We start from the raw sequence: 19,642 nt of genomic DNA, 5'->3' as shown, positions 1-19,642 counted from the left end.
GCGGCATTTAACTCTGACAAGACGGAGCCTATGGGGTGACGTTGGCGCTGTCTTCAACTGTCTGCTGCAGTCGTACAGTCTAGAACCAACAGGTACAAGCTACAGAGGAGCAGACTTTGGTTCAAGAAAGAAAAAAATTCCACGTGGAATTTTTTTCAGTGGTGAAAAAAGCTACCCTTGAGAGGGTGGGTCATTACACTAGCTTCCAGGTATTCAAGGAAACAAGACTGGTCATCCTGATCACAGGCAAAACAGGATAAACCTGTATGAAGTGGGAGGTGGACCAGGGAACTAAAGTCTTCAAACTCGAAACCAGCCTCATCCTGGAAAGACACACTCCCAAGACACCCAATTGAGCGAAACTGGCGGTGCTGATGGAGACCAACACACGGCCTCTTTCTGCGCTTGCCTTGTTGGTGCTGTTGAGTAAGGTGAGGATATCTCCTTTCTTCATGGTGACCTCTCGAGGACTCTTCTCCTGATAGTCATAGAGCGCCAAGACCAGCTCCTTCCCAGTCTCGTCATCCATGGGGGCCACTTGTTGCTAAAAATCCAAAGGAAGGGCAAACAAAGTTATAGGATGTCCCCGGTGTGCCACCTAAGCTCACGGCGGATTCCAACTTCCACAGCTGTCCCAAATTTACCAAACACACCTTTGTGAGAGTTCTTCTCTGAAGTTACCAACAAAATCTGATTCAGGAAGTTCAGCTGTCTGGGATCTTTAAGGTCCCAAGAACATCACCTATGACCGTGACACTTGCTGGCCGCATCCGGGTCCTTCATCTTCCCTGGCCCCCCAGCCCCCAGGGAACTCGCAGCTGCTGAACGGAAGCCACACTCACCCGGCACGACTGGGCCTGCTCTCGCAGAGCCTGGATGCTGCTGCCGTAAGCGCTGAGATCCGACATCAAAGCCTCGTGTTTCTTTAGCAGAGCCTGGAACCAAAATAACACACGGCGACCCTGAGCAAGAAGCCAGAGCCGCCCCGCTGCCTCTCCCACACGCCACCTGCCTCTGAAATCTGTTTAGTTACCCGGCGACCTGATCAGTCCTCCACTCTCTCCCTTTTTTTTTTTTTTAAACATCTTTATTGGAGTATAATTGCTTTACAATGGTGTGTTAGTTTCTGCTTTATAACAAAGTGAATCAGTTATACATATACATATGTTCCCATATCTCTTCCCTCTTGCGTCTCCCTCCCTCCCACCCTCCCTATCCCACCCCACTAGGTGGTCACAAAGCACCGAGCTGATCTCCCTGTGCTATGTGGCTGCTTCCCACTAGCTATCTATTTTACATTTGGTAGTGTATATATGTCTATGCCACTCTCTCACCCTGTCACATCTTACCCCTCCCCCTATCCTCAAGTCCATTCTCTAGTAGGTCTGTGTCTTTATTCCCGTCTTGCCACTAGGTTCTTCTTGACCTTTATTTTCCCTTAGATTCCATATATATGTGTTAGCATACTGTATTTGTTTTTCTCTTTCCCCTTTTTGATAAACATTTAATTTGGAGGAAATACTGTGATTTCTATTATCATCTTTTCAGCCTGCCTTTACATGCTTAACCATGCAACCCCTGAAGCACATGAAGGGACATAAAGAACAACATCACACATACAGCGGATCCACCCCCATCCTAAGAAATAAACATTCCCAACAAGTGGCAGCTCCCTCCTCCAAGGAACCCCGTTCCCCACCACACTCGGTACTTCTCCATTTTCCTCTACCACCACTTCCAAAAATCATCTCAGGTCGTGTCAATATTCAGCTCACTGTGGTTTTTGTGAAGACTGGCAAGAGAAGAGGTAGGCACACGGCTACACCTAGACCTTTATAAATAAAATTTAAGGGGTCCACTGAAAAAAGATGACTAACAAAGAACTGTGTTTATGTACGTATGTGTACACAGATGGGGGAGAAAAAATGAAACAAGAATGGAGAAATGGTCACAGCTGATGGTGAAAGGCCGTCTGCTCTCCTCTTTAAATATGACTGAATTTCCATAGTAAAAAGGGAAAGAAGACGCTGAAACACTTTGAAGAGCGACCACCGTGAGGCTGCACCTTCCACGTGGTCGTTCTCCTAACCAGCCCCCAGCCCGAGCCCGGCAGCCCCCAGCTCGCGTCACCTCAGCCGAGTCCTCGTCCTTCCCGTAGTCGGTGCTGCCTACGATGGGCTCCTTCTCCCGCATCCACGACTCGGCCTCGTTGGCGTCGGCGAAGTACTGCTGGGCCTGCAGCGAGTCCTCCAGGTCCTGCCGCCGCTGGGAGGCCTTAGATTTCAGCGACTCCCACTTCTGGTTCAGCTCGTTCAGCTTGGCCTTCACGTCCTCTGCAGCAAAATGGCCTGCGAGGCGGGCAGGGGAGGAAGGACGAGAAGCACGCGGACACGTTGCAGCAGGACAAACGTCCTCTGTGCGCTCAGTGCACCTACGACACCACATCCTGGGGAGCCAGGCCCCTTCATATTTTCAGTTTTATGAGAGGCCCAGGTTCCAGCCCAACAGATCTGCTTGTCTTCTGCCTCCTCAAACCATGAAGTCTACCTAGACTCTACGAAGCAGGTATCCCTAGTTGGCATCAGTGATGTTATCATAAAGAAACAATAAAAATAACAGCCCCCACTCCCCCAACTCTCAGTCACGGAGCCTCACCCTTGCCGGGCACTGTCTCAGGCTCCTCAGTATCTGACCTCGTTTAATCCTCACAACTGTGGGAGCAGGTGATATCATCCCCACCTCACAGGTAACAAGTTCGGCTCAGAGAGGTTATGGGCAAGTCAAAGTCATACCTCAGGAGAGAGTGGGGACGGTCTTCAACCCTACAGCCCGGCCTGACTTGGGTCCACGCACTCAGCCTTCTAAGAAGAGCGTCGTGATGAATGAGAGTGAAGCCACTTTTCCGACGACACTCACCTTCATCCACCATGGCGTTCCCCTTCTGTGTAACTGCTTTGATGCGGGGCTCGTGTCCGGCAATCTCTGCTTGTAGGGCTTGGTGTTTCTTTAGCAGATTCTGGACTCCAATTAAATCTTTGCCTGAAAGAGAAACCACTCCCAAGTCACCCAAGCCATCAAGAGAAGAGGCCGCACTACTGTCACGTAGCTTCCACCACGATTTACCTAAACTTCCAGTTCAACTTAAACTTGACCTTGCTCATTCTGACACTGGTCCCCTTCCTGCCATAAGGGTAGAGCCCTTTCCCAACTGGATTCTTATCTGATGGTGGGAGGCTGACCTCTGTTGGTGGATGCAGCAATGGGTTCTTTCTCTCGAATCCATGTCTCCTCATCCTCGACATCACGGAAGAGCTGCTGCAAACGCAGAGAGTCAGCCAGCTTCTGCTTCCGGGCAATCATGGGCTCCTTGAGAGCCTCATAGCGAGCCACCAGGGCTTCCTGCTTCTTCTTGATGTTTTCAGCATCGAAGTGGCCAGCATCCTGGAACTGGCGGGCCTGGATGGTGATGCCATCGATTCGATCCTGGGAATGGGTAGGACAGAGTCTTGAAAGCCTGGCCCAGTGTGGGGCAACTACGTTCTGGACATTTCTAGGCTGACTTGATTACTTCAGGTGTGGTTTGCTCACATACCGAGAAAGTATAACACGGTTCTTTTCCCATACCCGAGAGCATTCTTTCTGCCATTGTTTCCCCTCATTCTGGGATCCCAGAAAGGTCCGAGGGAAGGCAGTCTAATTTGAACTGAAGCATATGGCGCATACGTGGTTCTCTAAGAAAATCAACACACTTCATCCCTCCCCACACCAGCTGGTCTTGACTGACTGGCCACTCTCACTCCTGTGCTCAGTGGCCCAAAAGCCGCGCCCAGGTCACCGTACCTGGTGTGCTGCCACATCGGCCTCCAGCAGGGCGTGCTTCTTCTGGAGGTTCTGGACATTGGTAAGGTCTTTGCCGTAATCGTCCGAAGCCAGGTGACCCTCCACTTCGTACAGCCACAGCTCGATGTCCTCAACGTTGCGATTAAACTGCTGCTGCTGGTTAGCCTCGCGGAGCTTTATTCCTAGTCAAGGAGGCAAGTTTGATTTCATTAGTTAACACTATCCTTCTGCCAGCGCTGCTCTCAAACGACGGCACCTCACAGAAGGACCACGGGGCAGGATTTCAGCTACAGCTTCACTGCTATCAAGAGGGTAACGAAAAACCGCAGCCTCTGCTCTACCTTTCAGATGCTGAATTGGAAGTCGTTTAAGAAGCCTTCTAACCCCCATGGGATAGGGGCTGGTGAATGGTTAAGTGCCCTTGGCTCACGGCTGAGCTCTGACTTTCAGTGATGAGGCCCAAGTCAGTCAGGCCCAACGACCAAATCATCCTCTTCTCACTCAGGCTCCCTGCCCTCCCCGACCAGCACGCTCAACCACATTCACCAAATCAGCAAAGCATCAGGAACCCACGGCAGGTGACCCCTACCCAGGAAGTGAGCCCGAGTGCTCAGGTCACCCAGCTCAGCTTGGCTGGGTGGCACATGTCCCCAAAACACGGAACGAGGGAGGAAGATTTAACTCCCCAAACGGCCTCCCGTAACCCCGTGCACACCTCCTCTCACCTTTTAGTTCCGTGGCCTCCAGCAGTTTCTTCCACAAACTGATGACCTCATTCATTCGAGCTGCCACCTCGTCCTTGGCATAGTGGTTGACGTCAATCAGCTTTTGCCCGGCTTTCTCCAGGGCGTCAATGCGGCTCTGGTTTGCCGAGAGCTCAGCCTCAAAAGCCTGATGCTTCTGTACTTTCCCTTGCAGGTTGGATGGGTCCTGCCAAGGAAAGGAAGAAGGGGGTTCTATCTTGAACCTAAGGACATCAAGTTACACTGCATTACCCTCACATTTATCTTTATAGGGGCACGTATAAAATGGTCAGATTACATTAAATAGTGTGTATTTTGAAATTTCCGATTTCTTTCTTTAGCTACAATTTATCTGTGAGTGCTGTGTTTAGCTTACTAACCAAGTGCTACATGGCAATGCTAACAGGACATTACTTTATAAGCTTCATCTGTGGCGGTTTTCATCTTCTCATTGACCCAACTCTTGAGCTCATCAGAGTCACGGAAAAACTGCTGCAAGTGGAAGGAATCAGCCAGCTGGGCCCGGCGATACATGGCTCTCTCGTGAAGGGCGTTGCGGCGGTTCAACAGCTGGAAGGCAAGGCCCCCTGTGAATCTCCAGCTCTTACCCCCCTGCAGATCAGGCTCAGAAGGGCCACCCACGGACAGAAAGGAGGCGTGTAAAGAGGCTGCACACTTACCGCATCTCGGCGAGTAGCCACGTCTTCCATCGCATAGTGGTTGTTCTGAATTAGCTTGGTGGCAAACTCGTCTAAGGCCTAGGAAGAAGAATAAGGTTCTTCACTGGTGAGCGACTCTTCCACAGCTTGGCCCCCAGAGGAAAGTGCAGAACAGGGCGTGAAATGCTCTAGACCTGAACACAGGTCAAGGTTTTCACTCTGAGGTTTGCTATGACAACCTTTATCCCTCAACTGTTGAGTTTTTGCTTGATGTTCTTAGTCAGAGGGCACAGAGTTACGCTAGCTTCACTCAGGACTGGAGACATTAGCTGCAGCTAACGTCACAGCAGGAACTGACGGAGTCAGATATGGGTCAAGAGCCTTTCAATTCCTACTTCTAAGGTCTGTGTTCAATGGGAAAATATCTCTTACATTAATTCTTAATGACTTTTAGAGGAAGGTAATCTCAACTTGGAGGTTTACATCAAGAAAATGACTTCATTCTAGAAGTCGTGCTGTGTCTCCAACAAGGTGGTCAGTCATCACCGTGAGACTTTAAGCACCCGGAGCCTTCACTGAATCTGCTCAGAAACCTTTTGGAACGAGACGAGACCTCTGCTGACGCTAACGATCATTTGAAGGCACTGACAGCAAGGAGGGATCTTACTGTAATCTTCTCCTCCTGGGCACTGAGGGATTTCTCGAAGTCCTCGTGCTTCTTGAGAAGTGCTTCCACGCTATCCAAGGAATCTCCCAGGTCTTCATTCAACAGGAACGCCTTACAAGAGGAAACAAAGTGTTGAGATAATGTCTGATTCCTTTCACCTCCTAAGGCTGGAAAGCAAAGGCTATTCTGGCAGAAGGACAAAAAGAAGGAAAGAAGTTCTATGGCTATTAAACCTTCAGATCTCCCCCAGAAAGCCAGAAGTCTCTTCAGATTCCCTTTAAACTAATCCAACAAGAGCATGAAATCCTTATTCCACATTCCACTGAAACTTTTTTCCAATAGCTTCTGTTGCTTCTGTTAGATTTAAATTGCGCATAATGCTATGTTCTAAAGAAACAAAATCTCTTTGACAAAAAACTTCACACCATCACACTCCCCTGAAAAACTGGGGCCTTTTCTGAGGGCCTTTCAATCTCGGCAGCAAGGACCGTGCTGGCAGAGCCCACAGAAGCTGGCACCCCCTCCACTTGTCGCAGAACTGAACCAGTGGTGGCCCCGCACAGAATGCGCTGACGGAGCAGCGGATAGCACAGGCGGCCGGTTCCCGTCCCCAATCACCTCCTGTTTGCTCATCCAGTTGTCCACCTGCTCAGTGTCGCGGTAGAAGAGCTGCAGGTCCATGCACTGCTCGTACTGCTGCCGCCGCAGCTCCCACAGCTCCAGCAGCGCGGCCCGCTCCTCGGAGAGGATGGTCAGCTACGGGGGAGAGGGGGCAGGCAGAGGGAACCTCAGTGCCCACGGCCGCTGGGCAGACACAGAGGCTGCCCTGGCATTTCCAACCCTCTGCCGACCTTCAGGCCTCTGCTCCGATTGGCATAAGGGAAGGAGAACATTTCCTTGCACGTGTCAGCCAAGCCACAAGAAACCACAGATCCTGAGTGGCTTGCTGAAAGTTTATGTTAAACCTAAGAGGGGTGGCCCTGCTCGAATGAATCTAGAATTAATTTATTGCCACATTATCACAAATAATGTTAGGCAAAAATGGCAAATAAACCCCTAGGTAGAAGAAAAAGGGCATCTATGTAAAAGTGAGGCAGCATAAATGGAGTAGGGGCTCTTAGGTGAGAGATGTCAATTGAGTGGGTACTCCCCAGAATACTCTGACTAGACCCATGAATGCCCTAGGCTTAATTTTTAGGCTCTGAAGTTAATGACAATAAAGTGTGTCTTTGAAATGTCTCTTCTTGGTCTCTATAATATTAAAAATATATATCATTATCTAATGTTCCTCAAGCATCTTCATAAAGATACTTTGAAACTCTGGAATTATACACACACACACAAATAATTTAATACAAATTTGTTTCCTCTTGGCTCCAACTACTAATGCAGGACTCAGCTCCCTGCAAAGCCCCCTTTAAGTAGGAAATGTGTTGCATGTATCCCAAACAAATGGAACTTTCTCTCCCTGATCAATCACCACACATCTTCTTTTTAAATCTCTGGAGTTGCTGCTTCCAGGCGGAATCTCTTGTGTAAGTTTTCTCGCACACCAGGGTGAATGCAACGTCTGGATATTTAAGGCTGGATAACAGCTTTCGGAGACTTAGTAAAAGAGCCTTTCTCCTCTCTTACCTTCTCCCTCACTTCATCTGAGGCATAATGACCAGCAGCAAGCAGGGCCTGTCCAGACTCATCTGCAGATTTAAAGCTATCTTCATGAGCGTCAATTTCACCCTAATGGGGGGAAAAAAAGGACAATTTATGCCCAGCATCTTGTAAAAGAAGAGGAAGTTACTGAATTTCACATAATCATTACATATCAGGAATATCACATCTAGAATGAGGAAAACATCAAAGATAAGGCCAGGTTTCCTAATAACAGCCTAGGTCATCAAACAGGAGAGCATCATTTATTAAGAAGTCTGTTTCCTACTGGCTTTTCGTGCCACCTGTCAAACTGTCAAGTTTCCACACATCTATAGGGTCTGAGCTCTCTGTCTTCTGCTCCATTGGTCTATTTCGGGTCTTCCTTGCGCCAGATGGATTTTTTTTAACATTTAAAATAATTAATTAATTAATTTTTGGCTGCATTGGGTCTTCGTTGCTGCGCACAGCCTTCTCATTATGGTGGCTCCTCTTATTGTGGAGCACGGGCTCTAGGCGCGCGGGCTTCAGTAGTTGTGGTATGCAGGCTTGGTAGTTGTGGCGCACAGGCTCAGTAGCTCCACAGCATGTGGGATCTTCCCAGACCAGGGCTCGAACCCGTGTCCCTTGCATTGGCAGGCGGATTCTTTTTCTTAATAAATTTATTTTATTTTATTTTTGGCTGCATTGGGTCTTCGTTGCTGCACATGGGCTTTTCTCTGGTTGTGGCGAGCGGGGGCTACTCTTCGTTGTGGTGTGCAGGCTTCTCATTGTGGTGGCTTCTCTTGTTGCGAAGCACGGGCTCTAGGCGCACGGGCTTCAGTAGTTGTGGCACACGGGCTCAGTAGCTGTGGCTCGCGGGCTCTAGAGCGCAGGCTCATTAGCTGTGGCGCACGGGCTTAGTTGCTCCACGGCATATGGGATCTTCCCAGATCAGGGCTCGAACCCGTGTCTCCTGCATTGGCAGGCAGATTCTTAACCACTGCGCCACCAGGGAAGCCTGGCAGGCGGATGCTTAACCACTGCGCCACCAGGGAAGTCCTGCCAGATGGATTTGTTTATGATTTTGTAATACCTGGTAGGGTGAGTCCCTCCCCTTTCTTCATAATTGTCTCAGCTGGTTTTGATTTTTTTCCTTCCAAATTAATTTTAAAATCATCTTGTCTCATTCCAGAAATAAAGGCCTTCCCCTGGAATTGCACTGAATGTATAAATCTTGGGGAGGATTTGTACCTTTATAAGAGATCATTCCATCCCTGCCCATCCCTTTATTCAGTGTTTCTTTTCTTTCATCAAAACTTTACAGCTTTCTCCACAGATGTCTTATACAACTTTTGTTAGATTTATTCCCAAGTATCTTATGTTTTCCGATGCGATTATAAGTAGTATTTTTAAAAATTACGCTTCTAACTGCTGCTAGTGCAGAGGGGCATATCTGACTTTTGTATATTAATTTTTTATATCTAGCACCTCTCAGAAGACCTATAGTAATAATAATTTTTAAAATCTTGTTTAACAGTGTTTTCCAGAATTTCTTAGCCATAGAAACCCCTTCTTCTTCAGGTAAAGCCTATTAAGATCTCATAAAACTAGTTTCCCATGGATGCTCTCTGGGCAAACAGCAAATCATGAAATTTAAATTCACTCAAACCAACTGAAATTCAGCATTTAAACAAAGACATTGTTTAAGGTGGCACAGGACACACGTGCAAAACAGTAGCACCTCCACCTTGCCAGAGCTTGGCCCTTTGCTTTTACGAACCACAGTTATTCTCCTGACATGTAACTCCCTTAACCATCTATTAGAAGCAGGTAAAGCAAGTCTCCAAAGGAAAAACCAGCCACAATCCCTATGGTGAGAGCTACCTGTGAGCAAGGTTTCAGCCACTTCCGGCTATAAGTGACAGAGCTACAGTGATGCATTGTTTAGCTCATGGCTTTGCTTCTGGAAGACCCTGGAGACCTCACCTTGTGCTCCTGATGCCTATCCAGCAGGGCTTCGGCCCCAGCCACATCGTTGGCAAGTTCATCTGCATTGATGAGGGCTTTCATCTCAGTGACCCAGCTGGTAAGGTCTCTGAAGTCGGCAAGGAAGCGCTGAAGCCTGGGAAACCAAAGGTCAGTGAGGAGAGGTCTCCAGGGGAGGCCCCAGATGGAAGATACCGCCCTAGAGCTCTGAATTCATGTCCTCAGATGTCTAATGAACCATACAAACTCTAGCCCTTGGAAACATGGGACTCTTTCAAATCTAGACTATAAAGGAAAGCAAAAGAAAGCTGAAATCAAGCCTTTAAAATTTAGGTTCTGTCCATCACTATAATTCCCCAAGCTTGTCCCTTATTTTCAACTTCCTTGTCACTCCCCAGTTCAATCCTTAGTTATTAGTAAGAAGCATTCTCTCCCTTTCAATCCTTGATTTACTCAATTTTAACAGAGTATTTCACATGATGCTCAGATTGCTAAAGAGATTATTTCCATTTCTATTGGTTCTAACACAGTGATATGGGATGGAAAAAAGATACTTATAAAGTTATAAATATTATGTGTGTATATGCAAACACTACAAAGTTTCCAGTCTCCAAATATAACACAGAAATATATTAATATACAATATAAAAATACATAACAAATACAGTAAGAAAAAGTCATCTGCCTTTTCTTACTAGAGGAAAGCTGTCAAGCTATACAGAAGGTTTCTCAGCAGAGAGAACTGACCGTCAAGTCTGCCTTCCTCTCACCTCTAAAACAAAAGCCCCCTGGTACGGGCTGCGGGGCCCCGGAGGAGCATTTCTACCTGTAGGAATCATCGAGACGTGCGTGTCTCTCTGCGGCCAGGGTGCGGATCTGCTCCCAGTTGGTGATCAGCTCCTCTCGCTTCACTTGGATCTGGGTGGCACTCAGAGGGTGGGACTGCTGCAGGCGGTCGGCCTCGGCGCACAGGGCTTTGACCTGCAGACATACTCTGTCAGGGCTGCTCTCCTGACCGGGCTAACTCATTTATAGTCAGCTGCTTTCAAAACCCACCTTGTCCTCCAACGCAGCGAGATCTCTCTCCAAACCCTCGTGTTTCCGAAGCAGAGCCTGGACGCTGGCCAGGTCCCGGCCAAAATCATCAGAGGCCATTAACTGTTCCTTCTCCTTAATCCAGCTGATGGTCTCGTCCACATCCCTACAGCACAGAGGCACCTGTTAATCCATGGTTACGACGTCCATCTGGGACTGGGATGCCACGCAGGGCCAAGACCCAGTCAGCCCCACATCTTCCTAGACTCGCCCTGGGCTTCAGCACGCCCCCCGGGGGACCCCTTCCCGCAAGCCCCTCACTCAGCTCGGTACCTGTTGAAGCGCTGAACCTCGGCGGCCCCGAACAGCTTCCCCTGCCTCTGGAGGGCCAGTCCCTTCAGCCGCTGCCAGCCTGCGTTCACCTCATCTTGCTTCGTCTTGATGAGCTCCTCCTCGGGGTGCTGCTCCTGAGCCAGGAAGGGCAGAGACTGCGCTCAGACCAGCACCTCCGGCCCCACCAGCTGCCCGCCTGGCCTTGGCTCCCTGATGCGTCCGCCTCGGCAAACCTTACTGTTCTAAAGAAACACTGGCTTTTTGTGTGGAATGAAGGGGAGCTCATTCAAAAGGAGCTTCCATTTCTTGCTCTATAAAAAGGCGAGAGCCATTCTCTGCGCCCTGGAGCCGTGAGGCGAGTCTCTTTCTGTGCATCAGCACCAAACCCCCTGCGTTAAGGCCCTTCAGCTGCACCTCAGTTGGCGGCCTCGTCAACGCACCGCTCACCCCAGCTGCTCCAAAGTTCACTGTTTCAAACGTCACGAGGCTATTAATAAGCATTCCTGCCCAGACACATGGTTTTCCAGGTCTGTTCCTGACTTCAGACTGGAGAAATTCCTTTGAAAGTATCCTTCCCCACTAACCACATTCTGTCTTGTTTAAATAAAAATAACATGTAAAGTAATAAGGTGAAGCCCTTCCGGGTTGTGGGATCCACCTGTGAGATCTCGGGCTTGGCCTGCCTGCTCTCCTCAGCACAACCCTGGGACGGCCCAGGATTCCGGGGGCAGCTCACCCGCCACTTGGAAGGGTGAGATTACATCTGAGGAATGCTGGCTCTGGATCCAAAAGGGAACAAGTATCGGTCCCGAAGGATCTACATACATAAAATGTGTACCCCGCCCCCCAAATCAAGTTTTCCCTAAAGCAGAAACTCCCGAGTTCATCCTACTCGATGTCTCTGGAGCCCTGTGGTAGCAGGTGAGAATAAAGCGGCAGTGACAGGACCGCACATGCATGCAACTGGGAGAGGCTGCCCCACTCCCCTCTTAATGGCTCCTGAGCTCCCGGTGGAGAGCCATTCATCACGGGGCTCCCCAGGCTCCCGGGAGCCCACGGAAGCTCCGACTCAAAAAGGAAGGGAAGAGCAATCAGGCAGTGGTGGACGTCTGCCAACCCTACGACGCTTTCACCACCACACCCTAGTCTGAGAAACCCCGACACCCAGCGTCAGCAGCCCAATAAAAGCTTCAGCCCTACCTGAAAGTGGGTGAAGGAAATAGATCAAAGGAACTCTGCCCTTCCTGCCCACGGCCACAAGTTAAAAAGCATTTTCCAATTTAGGAGTGATCAGTATTGCCGCCTTACTTAGACCTAAACAGAACTCTTAGACATGCTTACCAAAACCTGCTCACTCAGAAATCAGGGACCCAATCAAAACTTCTCTTCTGGAAAAGTTAATGTAATGACGGTACATTACATTAATGTTAAAGCAAAGGAAGTTAACGTGACGATGCTGTGAGAAGCACACAGCACTTCCCCATTTACCTGAATGAGCTTGGCGGCAAACTGGTTCACTTCATTAACTCTTTCTTCGTGGGCAGCCATGTCTGTTTGAAACTCTTCAAATTTCTTCTGTAAAACCTCCACGTGCTCCAGGTCCTGGCCCAGCTCCTCAGAAGTCACAATTGCTTCCTATTCAGGGACCACAACAGAGCCACAGTCACCAAAAAACACTTGGGAACAATGGCTTCCAGAACCCCATCATGAAATGGGCTCCGGAAGGGGCCGCGGCAGCCTCGGCAGACGCAGTTTTCTGTGTGCTGCACTGCCGCTCTGCCGGCTCTCAGCTGCAGACGTGGAGGGGTCTCGTCCCCTTCTTTCCTCAAGGCCTCCCCAGCACACCTTCCTTCTCAAACACACCTTGTCGTTGATCCAGTCCATCACGTCCTCACATTCTCGTAGGAACTGCACCAGCTTCTGGGCCTGCAGAAGCTTGATTCCTTTCTCCCGCATCTTCTCCAGAAGTAATTCCCATTGGCGGTGCAGCTCCATCAAACGAGTCTGGAAGTTAAAGAGCCCAACCCCACAGATTACAATCATTTCTGTGGGATCTGGCTCCTCCACAGAGTTCCAACCAGTTAGAAACCTCACAGAGCTCTGAACAAGTCTTTTTAAAAAGATAATCCCTACACTGAGGGGAAATTGTAAAGTTAACTGAGAAGAGGAAAATGCATACACTTCACAGTGGTTTGGTAGGTCTTAAAGTACAAAATAACTGACTTTTAGTAGGTAGATGTATTCTAGTTTACGCCAAGGAATTTACTATTATTTTATAATTATCAATTATTATTGATATCACATTATTTGGTAAGTATTTAGGTAATGTTTTTAGTTATATTAACTGTTAAATTATTACAGTGGGATTTCCAGGTCAGAAGACTATTGGGGAAGGAAAGATGAGGTGTGATCGTGCAACCGCAGCAGGAATCACTGGAGTGCGTGTTCTGAATTCCCGGAGGTAAAGGGGAGAAAACAAGAGGTCCCATAGGCATCATACATGTAAAGAAATAACTATGAGGCACAAGTAAAGAGGAAAACCTTAGTATAAAGGTAAAAAGATGGAGTCCTGAAACACAATCAGCTATCAAAGAGGATTCCTGGCAGAAGCTGTTTTGGTGCTTCCGTGAAAAGATGCAGCTTGTGGTACATACAGTGCATCCCAAGTGAGGTTTACATCAAGCTGCGCCCAGGTGGCAGCCACAGGCCCAAACAGTCACTTCCCAGCATTTTGGGTTCTCATAGCACAGTCCTAGTAAGGACTCATCAAGAACTAGGGGGATTCTCATCAATTCAAGCTTAGGCGATGCAGTCTGGCATTCTAACCCAATCTCTAGGTGTTGATTACGCCTACCCAAGATACTGGGAGTTTCTGTATAACACAGACAGAAACAAGTGACACAAACACAAACAGTACCAGAAGAGAAACCTGGGATCCACCCATCGTTGAGATGCCACTCCCCACAAACTGAAAAGTTGAAAGCCACGGGATAGTCAACATGGGTGGATTCTCTTAGGAGCAAGTACTGGTGGTTCATTTGAAAGGAGAAAGCACTGGGAGGAAAATAAAGGCTCACACAATTCACTTCCACCACTACAATCACTTCCATCGCTGATGGTTCAAACCGGAGTCCACCACTGAGAAGGAAGTGAAAGGCATTCCCAGGCAAGGGGGAAAAGGCAACCAACAGCAAGTCAATACTCCACCTACTCGGATGTGGGAGCCAATGTGGGTGGCAGTCACTATGGGGCGCCACGCCGTCCGGTACGGTGTGAAAGTCTAAACCGGTGACAGACAGGTTATCCAGGACACAAACAGTCTTCACACCCCACCCACCTTCCTCTACGTTAACGTTGCCTGCCAAACTAAGCTACTGAGTTACTGGGCCAGGTCAATTGCCAAGCCAGGATGACCGTGGGACCTGGGAGCATGAACGCAGGGATTAAATGAGAACCCTATTTTTTTTTTTTTTAATTTTTTGGCCGTACCGCGCTGCATACGGGATCTTGGTTCCCTGACCAGGGATCGAACCCGCACCCCCTGCAGTGGAAGCGCAGAGTCTTAACCACTGGACCGCCAGGGAAGTCCCCCTTTTGCTCAAATTAAAATGAGGCCACAGAAGGCTCAAGAAAATCCTCACCTACAAGTCAGCCGTCAGTCTATCACAAATCTCATTTCCATACCCTCGAGGGAAGAACCAGGGCCAAGCCTGTTCCAGGACTGGAACAACTTTCCCACTCCCAGTATGTCTCCTCTTGTCAATACTGCAGTTTTGACAGAGGCCAGTTTCACAAGCTTGCTGGTGTCTGAGAGCGTGAGAGGGCAGGGAGGCAGGTGTGCTTAGGGAACGTGTGGACAGCTGGCAGGGTGGCGGAGAATCCTGGCTGGCTCAGGCAGAGCTCTCAACAGGGCCCCGAGCAAGCAGCAGCAGCTTTCAGAGAAGCAGTTGCGGGAAAAGAAAGGAAAGCTGATAGGAGTGAAACTCGGGCTGGGAAAATAAAGTGAATAACTGTAACCAAAGAAAGGAGTAGACTGAAGCACTGGTTCTGTCACCTATTAACTGTGCGGACCTGAGCAAGTTGCTCAAAATTCTCTAAGCCTCAGCTTCTACCCTTCTATACTATGGCTACCTCGCAAGCTTCTTGTGAAGATTATAGAGATAACGTATGTAAAAGTCCTAGCGAAGTGTTCGCACATAAACAGCTATTAACAGCTTCTCAACAAACAGTAGCTAACGGTAGTTTCAATTTTTTTTTTTTAAATAAATTTATTTATTTTTGGCTGCGCTGGGTCTTTGTTGCTGCACGTGGGCTTTCTCTAGTTGCGGCGAGTAGGGGCTACTGTTCGTTGCAGTGTGCGGGCTTCTCATTGCAGTGGCTTCTCGTTGCGAAGCACAGGCCCTAGAGCACGTGGGCTTCAATAGTTGTGGCTCATGGGCTCAGTAGTTGTGGCTCGTGGGCTCTAGAGCGCAGGCTCAGTAGTTGTGGCGCACGGGCTTAGTTGCTCCATGGCATCTTCCTGGACCAGGGCTTGAACCCGTGTCCCCTGCATTGGCAGGTGGATTCTTAACCACGGCGCCACCAGGGAAGTCCCTCAAATGCTGCTTTAGTAAGATCTCTAAACAGGGAAGAGGGGAATGAAGAGAGCTTTGGGTCTCCCTCCCCCACATTAATTACTAAAGACAAACACTTGATCTATTTCTCATATTCCCCATCTGTAACCTGGTTAAACTAATACAAAGCAGCTGAATCAGCAAATCGGCACTCTGGCGGATTTCATTTACATTAAGACTATGTACAAGAGTGGGGAAATGAGCAGATGCATCTTTGTACTTTCTTGGCTGCGCCACGTGGCATGCGGGATCTTAGTTCCCCAACCAGGGATCAAACCCACGCCCCCTGCAGTGGAAGCACGAAGTCTTAACCACCGGACCACCAGGGAAGTCCCACGTCTTTGTATTCAACTGCAGAGACACGTATTATATTGCCTGCATGGGTTGAATGTAGTAATTAAATGGCATATAGCATTTAGAATTTACTTTTATTGCCTGTTTACAATCATTACTAGTAATAGTTTATTATTAATAATAAGCTTAAGGCTAATTGCAAGTCTTCAGTATAAGACTGCAGAGTATATTAGAGCAAAAGAGACACAGTAAGTATTTACTAGACCAGAACCTAAGGGAATGAAATCCCTGTGGATGTTCCACTGTGGATCTCAGGGAACAGCAGAGGATGAAACATCTCTAGCTGGGGCTTAAGAATGTGGCTTTCATCTTAGTCTTTGGGACTGCCTCGACAGGTCAAGGACTGAAAAGGCTGGTCCCTCAATGGAACGAGATTTTGGATGACAAAGAACAAAACACAAAGATAGATAAGAAGGAAATCAAAGTAGATGAGAGCATCCAGTTATGAGAAACTAAGCATGCACACTTCATCCTAAAGAGGCTTGTTAGCCCTTAATACCTTGGTATTCAAAATGTTAAACAAAACAGAGAAAGACCAATTATTGCCCCAGCCTCGACAAATGGCACCCAAACAAGCCAGACCAAGTTTGAGGACTCCTGCTTCAAAGTAAGCTACATCGCCACGGTCACCGACCAACAGGTATCACACGTCATTCCTCGCAGCTGGACCTTCAACAGGCTTGCTGACCAGACCTCAGTAAACCCCTCCTGGGGCAAGGCACCAAGATCCAGAGAGCAAGCTTTCCAACAGAGAACTGTATAGTGTCTGTGATTAATCCTATTTATCTTTGTGTCCTAATCCCTAAATTCACCAATTTCACTAATATGCTCTCCCATCCAATTACCATCTGAAAATGTTAAAAGTTTAATATATGCAATCTTCTTTAAAGTCTAATTGCATCCTAATTTGTTCTACAAAAAGAAAATTAATTTCCTCACTGAGTACACAAATGCTTGTTTATAGACATACTGAATCATCATATTACAAAAGCAGGAGTTGGGTAACTCCATCAGGATACTTCCCAAATTCCTTTAAAAAGCTAGAAAAATCTATCTTTTTAGGAACCCAAATTTACATGTAAGCATTAATCCACATTCCTCTACCAACCAGACAGAGGAAGGCCATCCATACCAGGCACTGCTCTTACTCACCCTGATGGTTTCAGATGCAAAGTGCCCTTCTGAGATCATGAGGTTGCCAGTTTCATCCAGCTTCACAATGGCTCCCGAGTTGGCCTGCACCTCAGCTTCAAAGGCTTGATGCTTCTGCAGCTTGCCCTGTCAGTGGACCGTGAAATGAGCCACACGTGCTCCTTGGCACACGTCATTCTGCCCCCAGCTCCCTATTATTCACCCCCTCCTGCATCCCACTCCCTCTCTCTATGGACGCCTCACTCAGCCTCCCAACCGTCCCTCTACCGGTTCAATTACTCAAATGCTCTGCCTGCATCTATACTTGCCCTCTGAAAACTTGGCCATTGAGGACAACTTTGCAGACAGCAAGATACTACAAAATATCATAATTTTCTTGTGTATCAGGAAATTAGCCTTTATGGACATCCAATCCCTTTTAGAAATACAGAACCATACTGAGAGCCTTCTTAGCATGTAGTGTTTATCTTTGACTAATCCATTCACATTCATTCATGATATGACTTTTTTTTAGCTTGCTTTAGAAGCCATACTCTTTGAGTGATTTGATACATTCCATTTCTCAATACCTCTCTTTACTCACATGCTGAGCTGGGCAGGGCCTGCACCTAAACCAGCGTTCATCATTTTCTCTTCTCAGACGACTTTGGCATAGTAAGAGAACCATGGGTACAACCACTGTTCCACTTGCTAAAAAAAAGTCTTTCACCAAAATCAACAAGAAGAAAGGCTTTTTTTTTTTTTTTGAACAGCTATACAAATTTTCACCAGCAACAACATTGTTAGCATACCTTTCTCAAAAACACATATTCCAAGAGATCAAACTAGACCTTCCCTGAAAAATGATGAAGGATCACTGATGGTTGTAAGGCAGTGGATTGAGAACCATCAGCTTAAAGCATCCGCAAAAGATAAATTAAAACCTGCAGGATTCCACATTCATGCTCACTGATACAATCACTAAGGGCTTTTCAGAATAGCGAGTTAGTCCTTCCTTATGTCTGATCTACATTCAGTCTCTCAAGGTCATAATTAGGTCTGTATAAATTTTGGGCAAAGACATCTGAGCTCCAGAGTTCTGGCAGCACCTCAAACACACCTGCAGGTTGGTTGGGTCTTTATAGTTCTCATCAGATGCAATCTGAAGTTTCTCCTGAATCCATTTCTCCAGCTCCTCAGCATCTCTTTGGAAAAACTGGAACCGGTACGAATCTTCAAGCTTCTGGCGCCTAAGCGTCGAAAGCTCCTTGAAGCGGTGGTATCTGTCCAGGACCTGCTGCCTCCTCTCCTGGATGTCCTCTGCTGTCTCCAGCACTTTGACCCCGCTTGGGTCCATTTTCTGAAAAGACAGAAAGTCCTGAAGTAAGCACATGACACCAAAATAGACTTAATGGCATTAGCCTCTTGGAAGGAAATAAAGAATTACGAGAGCCCGAGCAGACAAATGAATTGAAAGTGGTCCCTTCTCAGGAGCTAACAGTGAAGCCCAGGCCCCATTCCCTCGTAAAACATGGCTGCCCAAGTGGGCCCCTCAGAGGATGCCTCACCAACACTGCAATGAGACCAGGCGAGAAGCGTGAAGGGGAGAACTGCGGTTTACACTGTCCCCTCTACAGAGCCTTGAGAATTCAAAGGAAACACCAACCTTGGAGCTCAAAGAATTACTGAGAAATCCATTCAACAGTCCTCTCATCTGGTCTGTGCATTTCATGGTGTGGAGATTAGATAACATTTACTGTTAATTCAGCTTTTCTATCTTTCTAGATCTCAGCCTGTTATTCATTGAAGAAAAGGGAATGATTATCAAGTAACTTGAGTCTTTTTTTTTATTAATTTATTTTTGGGGGCTGCGTTGGGTTTTCCCTGTTACGTGAGGGCTTTCTCTAGTTGTGGTGAACGGGGACTACTCTTCGTTGCGGTGTGCGGGCTTCTCATTGCTGTAGCTTCTCTTGATGCAGAGCACGGGCTCTAGGTGCGCAGGCTTCAGTAGTTGCGGCACGTGAGCTTCAGTAGTTGTGGCTCGCGGGCTCTAGAGCGCAGGCTCAGTAGTTGTGGCGCACGGGCTTAGCTGCTCCGCAGCATGTGGGATCTTCCCAGACCAGGGCTTGAACCCGTGTCCCCTGCATTGGCGGGCGGATTCCTAACCACTGCACCACCAGGGAAGCCCAGTAACTGAGTCTTTAGCATCAAAATCCAATAGAATTTACCTAAAGTAGTGGATTTCTCAGTCACCCCAAAAAGTCAATCCTACAATCTCCTTCAGGCTGGGCAATGAACAGGCTTTGCTTCATCTGAATGCACAAAATTAAAAGAAAATCACAGCATATCTTTAAAAAAAAAAGGTGTGGTGAAAGATTTATCCTACCTGACTCTTACCTGCTCCAGTTAACCACAAACACAGGCTAATTGAGTAGGTGGTACTTCCCCATAGCACTCAATCTACCCCAACTTTAAACTCTCAGATCTGGACAGTTTCACCAGCCTTTAATGTCAAAAAGAAAATCTGACCTATTTATGGGACAAACCCAGAATATGCTACCTGCTCTTCTCTCAGGAATAAGTCATTTTATCCTCTAACCAAGGAAGGACCCACAGAAGGAAATAGGTACACACTAATGACAAACAGCATGT

General features: G+C 47.7%; 1 protein-coding gene across 8 annotated transcripts in view; it reads right to left on the bottom strand.

Moving 5' to 3' along the window:
• SPTAN1 (spectrin alpha, non-erythrocytic 1) overlaps positions 1–19,642 on the bottom strand; it is a 59,802-nt gene that overhangs the window by 31,119 nt on the left and 9,041 nt on the right. For all 8 annotated transcript variants that reach the window (XM_057548503.1, XM_057548502.1, XM_057548506.1 and 5 more), the window contains 20 exons: positions 18,111–18,350; positions 17,012–17,137; positions 12,756–12,896; positions 12,381–12,527; positions 10,893–11,026; positions 10,581–10,725; positions 10,351–10,505; positions 9,525–9,660; positions 7,545–7,646; positions 6,528–6,665; positions 5,910–6,020; positions 5,264–5,341; positions 4,998–5,153; positions 4,566–4,770; positions 3,841–4,022; positions 3,240–3,483; positions 2,917–3,039; positions 2,131–2,348; positions 843–935; positions 410–544 (listed from right to left, as the gene is read on the bottom strand). In XM_057548503.1, the coding sequence (XP_057404486.1) occupies positions 410–544; positions 843–935; positions 2,131–2,348; positions 2,917–3,039; positions 3,240–3,483; positions 3,841–4,022; positions 4,566–4,770; positions 4,998–5,153; positions 5,264–5,341; positions 5,910–6,020; positions 6,528–6,665; positions 7,545–7,646; positions 9,525–9,660; positions 10,351–10,505; positions 10,581–10,725; positions 10,893–11,026; positions 12,381–12,527; positions 12,756–12,896; positions 17,012–17,137; positions 18,111–18,347 (3,006 nt within the window). In that variant the 5' untranslated portion in view covers positions 18,348–18,350. The remainder of the gene's footprint in view (positions 1–409; positions 545–842; positions 936–2,130; positions 2,349–2,916; positions 3,040–3,239; positions 3,484–3,840; positions 4,023–4,565; positions 4,771–4,997; positions 5,154–5,263; positions 5,342–5,909; positions 6,021–6,527; positions 6,666–7,544; positions 7,647–9,524; positions 9,661–10,350; positions 10,506–10,580; positions 10,726–10,892; positions 11,027–12,380; positions 12,528–12,755; positions 12,897–17,011; positions 17,138–18,110; positions 18,351–19,642) is intronic.

Source organism: Balaenoptera acutorostrata, chromosome 6, assembly GCF_949987535.1.
Source record: "Balaenoptera acutorostrata chromosome 6, mBalAcu1.1, whole genome shotgun sequence".
Taxonomy (NCBI): domain Eukaryota; kingdom Metazoa; phylum Chordata; class Mammalia; order Artiodactyla; family Balaenopteridae; genus Balaenoptera; species Balaenoptera acutorostrata.
This window is presented reverse-complemented; position numbering and strand designations above follow the sequence as displayed.